At 37.2% G+C, this 12,628-nt stretch overlaps 1 protein-coding gene across 1 annotated transcript in view; it reads right to left on the minus strand.

Moving 5' to 3' along the window:
- LOC125227613 overlaps positions 1-6,417 on the minus strand; it is a 147,067-nt gene extending 140,650 nt beyond the window's left edge. Inside the window, exon 1 of the mRNA XM_048131961.1 lies at positions 6,322-6,417. Within this exon, the coding sequence (XP_047987918.1) occupies positions 6,322-6,394 (73 nt within the window). The 5' untranslated portion in view covers positions 6,395-6,417. The remainder of the gene's footprint in view (positions 1-6,321) is intronic.
- Positions 6,418-12,628: the final 6,211 nt, after the last annotated feature.

The raw sequence follows: 12,628 nt of genomic DNA on the forward strand, positions 1-12,628 counted from the left end.
GTAGGAAAGCGGACCCTGGCGCTAGGCCGGGAAAACGCTAGGTTAAAGAAGAAGAAGCCGCAGTGTGCGACCATATACGGGTCCAGGGTGTGTGGATGCGCAGATTTATGACTAGAAAAACCGATGATTATTAGGTTTTGGTTTTCTCTTGTGTTCGATATAATGCTTTATCGACAGTTATTTTATGGGATGCGACAATTTATATACTTATATTGAACCCCACCAAAATACAAGTTCATGGTAAATACGGTTACCCAATAGGAGGATTTTTCTCCCGCGGACGCGCGTTATCCTGTGAGCTAGCTGAGGACTGTTAAGGGTGCCTTTCCACCAGAGATGTGTTATGGATGCTTCTGATATCCACAATCAGCTTAGTCGAACCCGTTCCTACTAGCGCTACGCTTTGTGAACAGTGAACATGATTGGTGGATATCAAACACTATCACGTTGCGCATCTCTAGTGGAAAGGTACCCTAAAGGGCCAGCAACGCGCATGTGGAGGCTCTAGATTGGCAGGCGTCATAGGCTACCGTAACTGCTAATCACCAGGCGGATCATACCCGTATTTACCATGGTGTGGGACATATGAAAAAAATTACATTGCTGAAATTTATGTTTTAATTACTTCCTTTCATCAAATTTATGATTTTTATCATTTTTTATTTTACCAAAATAGTGAAAAATATTTATATTTTTGCTAAACATCAACGCTATAAAAAAATTTGCCGCCTAATTCCCCATAAGTTGATACCAGAGACGATTTTTAAATTTTAGGATTTTTTTTCCATAGTAATTTTTCATACAACTTTTGGCGGTCGAAAAAACGCATTTTGCATAAATATATTTTACTATATTTTTAGTATGTCAAAAAGACACACACAAAGAACTAAAAAAACCAAACTTCGGTTCTGTGGTAATTATTATGACCCCCAAGGCTATTATATCTCCTCTACTATTGGGCTAGCGTGGAGACTATATAGCCCGAGCCCTCTCAGACATGTTTTGAAACATTGATTTAATAATTAAATGTCCATAATAATTGTATGTGAGTAGATAATTTTGTAACCTACTTGCATTAATGTTGTACTCGCTACTAAAGATACCATGTTAACTGCAGTTCGAAACTCCGTTATCAAAATTGCACTTATAAATAAATAAAATGTTGATTTTGTTTATATTAATACGAGTTTTATTCATTATAATCATTATCAGAAAATCACAGTATGACTTACATGTACCAAAATATTTATAACATATACATACATATAATCACGTCTGTACCCCATAAAGGGGTAGGCAGAGCACATGATCTACTAAGTTTCAGTGCCACTCTTGGCAAAAAGGGGTTGAAAGAAATCCAACTTGTGACATTGCAATGACAGGTTGCCAGCCTCTCGCCTACGCCACAATTTAACCCATACCCCACAATCGACTTCTACGACACCCACGGGAGGAAAGGGGGTGTTGAAATTCTTAACGCACATATAAAGTCTTAAATTTAGTATCCATTAATATCCAGGCACACAGGAAAGAACCAACATCGCAATTTCAAGATGTTGTGTGTTTTTTTTAACCCCCGACGCAAAAACGACCGCTGTTTGTCTGTTTGTCTGTCTGTCTGTGGCATCGTAGCTCCCGAACGAATGAACCGATTTAGATTTAGTTTTTATTGTCTGAAAGCTGAGTTAGTCGCATGTTTCATGAAAATCGGTCTACTATGTCGCAGTCGGGGATTTTTTCAAAAGTTTAATTTTGTGGTTAGGTTATTTAAATATGTTCAAGATTTCGTCAAATTTTAAAAACTTCCCATCATTTTTACAAAATTTCCACCGTTCATAGACGAAAGTACATAAATCCGTCCACACATGCGCCCCCTGTGACCCAAATTCGTCAAAGAAAACAAATTTATCATGCTCTTTCTAAAAATATAAGTTTCATTGGTATATGATAATATATAACCATGTAATTAAGAATTTTGTTTGGCAGGGGTTATCCTCCAGGTCGCATAAACGGGCGCTGACCGTAGTAAAGTATTCAATATTTTTGAGGTCTTATTTTACGGATCCATATGTGAGAGGTATCGTTTGAAAGATAATTAAACCTACTATAATTGTTCACACATAAATATAGTATTAAAGGTAGCTGTTTACATAATATTTGAAAATATGTGTTTTTTATCGAGCATGAATCGCACAAGTACTGGTAAAAAATGCTTCTAAGTCAATAAACAATAACGTTACCGCAATTGATGTTATTATAAAATTTACGCGACTATTCATGAGCTTTCTAAAAATATAAGTTTTATTGGTAAGTGATAATATAACCATTAAATTACGAATTTTGTTTCGTAGTGGTCATTCCGCCGGTCGCATAAAAATGAGCGCTGACCGTAGTAAAGTATTCAATATTTTTAAGTTCTTATTTTACGGATCCATATGTAAGAGGTATCATTTGAAAGCAAATTAAACCTACTATAATTATTTTTGAATAATTATAGTTATAAAGGTAGCTGTTTACAAAATATTTGAAAACATGAGTTTTTTTTCGAGCACGAGTTGCACATATACAGATAAAAAATGCTTCTAACTTAATAAACCATAAATTTACCGCAATTAATGTTAGTATAAAATTTACGCGAAATTTCATGCGCTTTCTTAAAATATAAGTTTTATTGGTGTATGATAATATATGACCAAGTAATTACGAATTTGGTTTAGCAGGGGTCACTGCGCCCTGTCACGATATTGGGTGCTGACTGACCGTCGCCAAATTTTCTACGTTACTCAGATCCTATTTTACTGATAAATTTGCGAGAGATATCATTTGAAAGCATATTATGCGTACTATCTTTATTTATAATATTTCAAGTCGAAACTGTAGAAGTTTACAAAATATTTGATTAGTAATATGTGTATTTTACTGTGCATGAATAGCATTGGCATTGATAAGACACGCCTCTAGCTCAATAAATTATAGTTTTCCGCAATTGAAATAATAACAAAATAAACGGAAAATGTATGACTTACACAAAAAATAAGTTTGGTTTGTATTGCATAAACAATTAATTTGAATTTGTTCAGCTCACCTACTGCGCACCATCATAGAAATGGATGTCCACCGTCGTTGCCTTTTTTCATGATTTTTCAGATTTTATTTCACTAATCGTATATTCATAATAAATATAATCTATCACGTATCGAATTTACTTATATACTTAATTGATCAGTAAAATAAAATCTGTAAAATGATGAAAAAATTAAGGCAACCGATTGACCGTGCGCAGTGGGTATGGTGGACAAATTAACATTAATTGTTTAAGCAAAACTAACAAAACTCATTTTTTGTAAAGGCCATACATTTTGCGGTTCATTTCGTTATTATATCAATTGCGGAAAAATATAATTTATTGAGCTAGAAGCATGTTTCACTCGTATCAGTGCGAATGCTATTCATATACAGTAAAAATACACATATTGTCAAATATTTTGTAAACTTCTACAATTACGACTAAAATTATTAAAAAGTAACGATAGTACGCATAATATGCTTTCAAATGATACCTCTCACAAATTAATCGCTAAAATAGGATCTGAGAAATACATAAAATTAGGCGACGGTTAGCACCTATTTACGTCACGGGGTGCAGTGACACCTGCTAAACCAAATTCGTAATTACTTGGTTGTATAATATCATACATCAATAAAACTTATATTTTTAGAAAGCATATGAAATGTCCTGTAAATCTTATCATAACATTATTTGCAGTAAAGTTATTGTTTATTGGTCATGCACCAAGATACAATCTTAAAAATTATGAAAACGGCAACGAAAATGGTCATCCATGTATATGACGGTGCGCAGTGAGTATGATGGATAAATTAACATTAATTGTTTATGCAATACTGACAAAACTTATTATTTGCAAAAGGTCATACATTTCGCCGTTTATTTTGTTATTATATCAATTGCGGAAAAAATATAATTCATTGAGCTAGAAGCATGTTTTACTCACATCGGTCCCAATGCATATTTTCAAATATTTTGTTAGCTACTACAGTTACAACTAAAATTATTGAGAACTAATGATAGTACGCATAATATGCTTTCAAAAGATTCCTGTTAAATAAAATAGGATCTGAAAAATATAGAAAATTTGGCGACGGTCAGCATCCATACGTGGCCGGGCGCTGTGGCCCCTACTTAACCATATTTGTAATTACTTGGTTATATAATATTATACACCAATAAAACTTATGTTATTAGAAAGCGCACGAAATTCCGCGTAAATCTTATACTAACATCAATTCCAGAAAAGTTGTTGTTTATTGATTAAGAAGCATTTTTTACCAGTAGGTACTTGTGCGACTCATGGTCTATAAAACACATATTTTCAAATATTTTCTAAACAGCTACCTTTATGATTATAGTTATTTATAAAAAATATAGTAGGTTTAATTAGCTTTGAAACGATACCTCTCGCATATGGATCCGTAAAATAGGACCTCAAAAATATTGAATACTTTACTACGGTCAGCGCCCATTTCTGCGACCGGGCAGAGTGACTCCTGCTAAACCAAATTCGTAATTACATGGTTATATATTAGCATATACCAATGAAACTTATATTTTTAGAAAGAGCATGAATAGACGCAAAAATTTTATAATAACATCAATTGCGGTAAAGTTTTTGTTTATTGAGTTAGACGCATTTTTTTCTACTACTTGTGCAATTCATGCGCGATAAAAAAACACATATTTTCAAATATTTCGTAAACGGTTACTTTTATGAGTATAGTTATTCAAAAACAATTAAAGTAGGTTTAATAAGCTTTCAAACGACACCTTGCACGAACAGATTGGTGCCATAGGACTCGAGATGTGAATAAATATCTATGATGGTCGGCCGCAATTAACTCCCCTAGCCCTAACTAACCCCAACCTTAGACAAGAGGGCCAGCACAGTATGAGTGATAGCGTATTTCCAAAACATATTACCATTTAAATGAGCAGAAATAGGTAACCCTGCGTTCGTTTTTTTTAAAGTATTTTTGTAATGTAATATTTTAGATAAATTCTATGTTATTTCTACTCATAATCATTCGGTTTTTCAATTTTAATAGTAAAAAAAATGTTCCATACGATTTTTTCTTAATTTGTTACCATTTTCCATATTTTTGTATGCCGTAACAAAAGAGGAAAGTAACAAAAATGTATTCCTTTTATGGGATAGGAGGCAAACGAGCAGACAGGTCGCCTGGTGGTAAGCGATCACTGCCGCCCATGGACACCCGAAACACCAGAAGTGTTGGAGGTTGGAGAAGTGGTGGGTTGGATGGAAATTCTGGAACATTTTTTGCCTCCTATTGAAAAAGAAAGTGGTCGACATTCTGCCGCCTCAAAGATTGAACTCGACATCTTATTATGGTAGTTTTCCTGACATGTCACAGACGAGCCTTAAACCTTAAGAGCACAAAAAACTGAAACTATTCAGGAAACCTGAACAGCATCTAGTAATTTCACAATCTAGGAGCTTATCTTACATCGTAGAAACCGCCTACAAATCTTACAACCACATAGTGAAATCTTACAAAGTTACTCCGTTTGAGGTACCAGGCGTTCATAACATAGAAGAGTCTAGATTACTTACAGAATTTACCCTTCTAGGCATAGCTGAGGGTTATAGCGGCAAGTAGGCACAGCGCGAGCGGGACCATCGTCAAATCAAAGCCGCCTCAAAGATTTAACTCAACGTCTTATTGTGGTAGCTATCCCAACATGTCACAGGCGTAAAAACCTTAAAAACACACAAAACTTAAAAGACTTATGAAACCTGAACAGCATCTAATAATTCCACACTCTAGGAGCTTATACCTCGTAGAAACCGCCTAGAAATCTTACAATCGCCGTAAAGATCTTTCAAAGTTATTCCACCTCCGTCGCTTGAGGTACCCGGCGTTTATAACATAGAATAGTCTAGATTACTTACAGAATTTACTCTTCCTGGCATATCTGAGGGTTATAGCGGCGAGGAAAAGCGCAAATGGAATCCGCGCCATATCAAAGCCAACTCAAAGATTTAAGTCAACATTTTATTATGGTAGTTTTCCTAACATGTCGCAGACGAACCTTAAATCTTAAGAGCACAAAAAACTTAAACTATTAACCTGAACAGCATCTAATAATTCCACACTCTAGGAGCTTATACCTCGTAGAAACCGCCTAGAAACTTACAATCACCGCGTGGAATCTTACAAAGTTACCCCATCTTATCCGCTCGAGGTACCAGGCGTTCATAACATAGAAGAGTCTAGATTACTTACAGAATTTACTCTTCTCGGCATAGCTGAGGGTTATAGCGGCGAGGAGGCACAGCGCAAGCGACACCCGCGTCATGTTACCGTGCGGCGCGCTCGTGGGCGGCGCGCCGCGTACTGACGCTCGCCGGTATCGACCTCGCGCAGCGCGCATGCGTCAGAAGGGTTGCTACATGGAATAAGAGGCGTTTTTACAAGGGAATGTTTTTTTAGGCACAGGTGATGGTATACAGCCAAGGAAATTAGAGTCTGAAAAAAAAATGATCCAGGAAAAGTTTCAATAAAAAATCGTATAATTTTAAGGGTGTTTTTCAAAAACATATTGATGATGGATGGTCATTGGCAAACAACCCTTGCCCAGACGATAGTAAAGGCGGTTGCTCATTGAAAGTGTGTGTGAGCGCGTAAAGTTAACTAATTCGCTGACACTACGTCGACAGCCGAACCACCTACTGCCGCAGAGAAGACATACCCGTATAATATTTTAATTTTCAGTGACAGTACTGACAATCAGCGAAACTGTCAAACCAACAATACCTCTTAGAAATGCAACGGGTCTGGTGTAGTCGGTATAGTGGCCCTGCCTGCTAAGCCGCGGTCCTGGGTTTATAAAATAGGGAACTTGACCGTGCTTAAAGCAAAATATTTTATACCATGCACGAAATAAATCATCAAATTATTATAAGAAAAACATGGACAGAAGTTATTTTTAAAACCAATTTTTATTTATAAGTCAGGTAGAAATATATAAAGCTTTAAAATAAAAAAAACTAAATCTAAATCGGTTTATCCATTAGGGAGCTACGATGCCACAGACAGACAAACACACACAGACAGACACCCCGTCGTTTTTGTGTCGGGGGTTAAAAAGAGAGTTCAAATGTGGTTCAAATACAATAAGATTCCCATTTCAAAAACACAAGCTCTTCTTAACGTAATTCCGTTTAATACGCAGAGCTTCCTGAGATGCCTAGAATTTCTTAACCGCCTCAGTCCTCGTGTACAATTTTTTGTACATATTCCATAATCTATTTTGAACTTTTATTGAATAACAAAAGGATCAAAATTCAGAACCTAAACAAATGCTTCCAGGAGTTAGGAGGTGCAGGCAACACCTATCCTTATTCAGCACGATATTTTACCAACCAATTTTACTTCTTAAAAACTTAAAATTATTCAAAAGTCGACTTTATCACTCACTGAATACAAGCCACTGAACATTTTCATAACTGAAAATGATTGCACCAAGCTAGCACTACCGCTTGGATACAAAAAGTCATTTAAAATACTACTTTAAAAACTACACGATAAGGTGTACGCTCTACAGTAAACTATCAAATATATCGACGCTGCCGTGGTGGTCAAAAACATCTAAACACGCCTTGAAAATAGAAGCGTGTCCAGATATTTATGAGCGCTTTGCCCGCTCAGACATTATTGATGGCTATTAGTACTGTAACTGCAAAAAGTGAGTTGGTAGTGTAATACTACGAAGCGCTCACTCAATGACCGGGTCGTTCGGAGTGAGTCGACTCGAGCCGTGCTAATTGGGCAAGCGCGCCAGATGATATTTCATTCATTCATTCAGCGTGGGGAATGGGATTGAATTCATCTTGTACTTAATATAGGATGAAATCTTCTGAAATGTGCTGAGAAATTATAAGAGGCCACTATCTATACATTTGAGCGTTTCTTCTTTTGTCCACTTTTTTAAACGTGATATGTTTTTGCTGAACTTTGGTCGTTCGTTGACTCGTAGCGTTGCGACGTAGCTGTTAATATGGGTTTTCCCGTTATTTATTGGCAAAGGCCTCCCCCTTCGATTTCCACTCGTCCCGGTTATGAGCGGTCTCCGGCCAGTCGCTGAGATACACGCCCCGTAGCCGAATGCCGTTTCTCCGACGCGAAACGAAAACGAAACGAGAAAGGTAGTCTCGCTCTGTCGAGCCAATACGCAAGAGCGATAGAGATAAATATCTACTAGCGTTTCGTTTCGTGAGCGTTTGTGCCACGCACCCGTCGTCCCGCCATCTCAGCCTGGGCCTGCCAGATCCTCGTCCGACTTGCGGCACCCATACCGTGGCTATTTTAGACCACCTCTGCGGGTGCATACGGCAGACCAGTGTGCATAGCCGAATGCACAAATGCTCACGAAACGCTCACGATAATATCTCTTTCGTAGCTATATATATGACTATAGATCTTGCGTATTGGCGTGACAGAGCCAGACTACCTTTCTGCAGCGTTTCGGTTTCGTTTCGCGTCGCAGAAATGCCATTCGGCTACGGGGCATGGGCTGCCCAGTCCCATGTCGGTCTTAACAGCCTTAACCCTAACATCATGTGACATAACACAGGAACAAAACAAAAATACCTTCAAAAAACGGCTAAAAAAGTATCTCTTAGAAACTCTATAAGGGATCGTCTTCCTGCATTTATGTTTATGTTATTTTAATGTTTCTCAAATGTGAATTTTGATGATATCTGATTGTTAACTCCACAGTCAAACTTATAACTTAGTTTTGTGGAGCACTGTATATTTTATACCATTGTTACCTTTTATTATAATAATTAAATAAATAAAAAATAAAAAATCTGTAATGCGTGTTTTTCAGCGCAGTGTGGAATTGCGAATTCGCGTGAATCCGTTTTACTCCTAGGATGCTGCGCTCCATAGCTCTTGGTTTTCCCGTATTTGGCAAAGCTCTTTGGTTTTGTGTATGTAGCAAAAATGCGTCTACAAGAGGTTTCATTTGACTTAGACTAGTGGAACATACTATTAGATAACATTAATGTCATTAATGACATAATAATTTTAATCACTTAAGACAAGTGCACTTAATAAATAAGTACCTACATTAAATCTTCAAGATAAGTGCTCTTCATTTTCTCTATTTCAAGTGTACATACATAGGTACTGCACTCGACGCTAGTCTATGCAGTTTACGTCAACTTGAGAAGTCGGTGCTGGTTTAGCACCGTAAGGACCTGGGTTCGAGACTGACACCGACTTTAGGGGTAAAATAGTTCTTATCTTCTATATTTGTGTTTTTGTTTTTTTGCCTGTGCCTATTTAAAGAAATGTTTAAGGTCAGTGTGGTGAAGACCGTCTACCCGGAAAGACCGTCTACTGACTATAACTTTCGTGTTTATATATCTAAGCCTCTCTCACCTCCGCAGGTATACCAGTTTTTCATTCTTAATCCATTTGTCTTCAATACATATCTCTAGGACGAACACTAGTTAACAAGTTCAACATGGTTCCGCAAAAAAAAAAATTAGAAGCAGTCCGACTATTTTTGTGTATTATGTATGTTACGTAGTCATTTAATAACCGTTCTTTCTGACTAGTACTATTTTATTTTATTTTAACCTAGTCTAATATGAAATTACGCGACAACAAGCACTAGACGGTCTTCCCGTACTTATAGCGGAGGGACGGTCAACCCGCCGAGCCTTAAAAATGTGTTTTTTATCACTTAAAATTACCTTATTTCACCAAAATATTATAATAGCTTTGTAAAATATAATATTTGTTAGCCCATGCGATTACGCCAGAGTACATTAATTATCTAGTTTTATCCACTCAAACTTTATTTCAAATAAACTATGCCGGTCTTGCCCGCACTGACCTTAATCCTGTGTGCGTAGCAATGCACAAACGCTCACGATAATATCTCTTTCGTAGCTATCTATCTCTATCGCTCTTGCGTATTGGCGGCACAGAGCCAGATTACCTTTCGCGGAGTTTCGTTTTCGTTTCGCATCGGAGAAATGCCATTCGGCTACGGCACCAGCGTGCGTAGCCGAATGGCATTTCTCCGACGCCAAACGAAAACGAAACGCCGCGCCAGTTAGTCCGGCTCTGTCGCGCCAATACGCACGAGCGATAGAGATAGATATCTGCTAGCGTTTCGTTTCGTGAGCGTTTCGTGAGCGTTAGTGCCATTCGGCTACGCACCCTGAGCCGATATAGATGAACTGCAAGTACTGCAACACAACTGCGACTTGAATGAGAATTGTCGAATGCATGCCAACTGAAACGTCGGCATTCCCACACAAGTTGCACTAAGGGCCACATTAATTAAATACTAATCTGATAGTTTACTCAATATCAAATAGGATTGAGTATTATAGAGAGTTACTGTCAAAGTAAAAATGTGTAATCACAGTGCATAGACTGCCATCTCTCGACACAGGCTTAAAACTTTTGAACCTCAGTTTTGACAATTTGGCCCATATTCTTAGCTCGATATGTGTTAAAATATCAAATATTTTTACTAGCGCCATCTAGCCGAGCGTTCCCCAAAGGTGTAACGCCATCTAGGCCACCGTGCCTTTTTCTCTAGGGCTTTGAGGTACGTCTTTTTCTTAGACTTTATCCGTCTATACGGAGTTACATATGTCTTTGCTCAATATACACATGTTGCGGTCAAAAACTAGTTAAAAACAATTTTAACTTCACACCTCTATTCTCTGTTTACAGACGTAGGTAGGTACTGTAAAAAGTTTATCCTTCGTATTTTTACGTTCGTTTTTCGTGTCATACTAATTTTAGTCATTCTCAGTCCAAGAGGTACCTACTGACATTCTCTGAACCAGCCTGACAAACACGAATATTTCCGAGAAATCATACGATAGAAAACTATTGCACTACATCTGTACTGTATGTAACTATGTACAGATGTAGTGCCAAAAGGGTTTCCCTCGTATTTTTCCGGAAACGTTCGTATTTGTCATGCTAGTTCAGTCAATGTCAGTACATCTTGTACTGGAGACTGACTATAATATCATATCGTACATTTCCATAACAATACCAAGGGAAATCTTTTCGCACTACCTACATCTGTATGCATGTTCTGCGCTCATATGACTCACTCGACAATCGCTAAAAACTAATCACTGACAACTAGCGCCCTCTGTCTCAAATAGATAACTTTATTCATTTGTTTCGAACGCCACTCCGAACAAATCCAAAACAACCGAAGTCTCTGCAAACGTTCAATCGAATATCAACTTTAAATTCTTGTAAGTCCAGTCTAATTTTGAATGAATCGATAGAGGTTTTTATAACGTTTTAGATGTTTGTCGTTTATGTGGACGTACGGGGGTATGCACTTGGAACTCTCTTGTGGAGTATCCTAGAGTCTGTAGAGTACACTTGAAACATAAAGGTGTGTCTTACAAGTTTAAGTGCGTATACATACGAAGATGTGTGTGTAAATTGGGGACAGGGTACGTAACCCAATGCACAAACGCTTAAGACGATATAGGAGGGTTCAATTCTCCATACAAACGCTCTCGACTATTTCCTCCCTGGTTTTTGAAGATAGGGCACTGATTTTTTCAACACAGAATTTTATTATTTTTATCTGTGTTGAACCGTTTTGATTTTTGTGATATTGTTATTTTTTATAAAGACGCTAGAGCCCATCAAATATTTCCAAAAACGGCCTTGTTGATTATATGGCGCAAAAAAGGTGCGGTATTCAAAATTGGTAACAATTAGCCAAAAAAAAGTAAGCGGTCCGACACAGATAATTCCATTGTTATTCAGATTCTCAAATTTCGTCACGATTGATTATGTTTTGAAGGAGGAAAGAGTCGAGAGCGCAACCTCGATTTTAAAGATTTTTTCGCAATATCTTTTAACTGAGTTGTTCTGAACGGATAATTATTTTTCGATAAATCTAGTTAATAACACTAGTATATTTAACTAAAATTCCCAAATTGAAAAAGTTGTTCTTAATGGACATTTTTTTTCGATAAATCTAGTTAATAACACTAGAGTATATTTAACTGAAATTCCTGAATTGAAAAGAGGGACTCCTTTCCAACAGGCATCTTCTGGGCTCAGGCATTTCTATTCAGATTCTCAAATTTCGTTCCGTTTAAATAAGTAATGAAGGAGGAAACAGTCGAGAGCGGAACCTCGATTTTAAAGATTTTTTCGCAATGTCTTTTAACTGAGTTGTTCTTAATGGACATTTTTTTTTTGATAAATCTAGTTAATAATACTAGTATATTTAACTGAAATTCCTGAATTGAAAAGAGGGACTCCTTTCCATTTTAGCCTTCAAATCTAGGGTGAACAGGCATCTTCTGGGCGAGCACACTACATCGTAGGCCACGTCTTTGCCTTTGGCTAGTCTGTGGCCAAGAGTACCTAAGCCCATTTATGATTTAAAAAACCGGCCAAGTGCGAGTCGGGCTCGCGCACAAAGGGTTCCGTAGCAGCAAACCAAAATTACAGTTAAATCAACCTATCTCAAAAACTATAAGAGATACTTTGATCAAACCAAAAATCGTTGAAA

The sequence above is a fragment of the Leguminivora glycinivorella genome, chromosome 6 (genome assembly GCF_023078275.1).
Source record: "Leguminivora glycinivorella isolate SPB_JAAS2020 chromosome 6, LegGlyc_1.1, whole genome shotgun sequence".
NCBI lineage: Eukaryota > Metazoa > Arthropoda > Insecta > Lepidoptera > Tortricidae > Leguminivora > Leguminivora glycinivorella.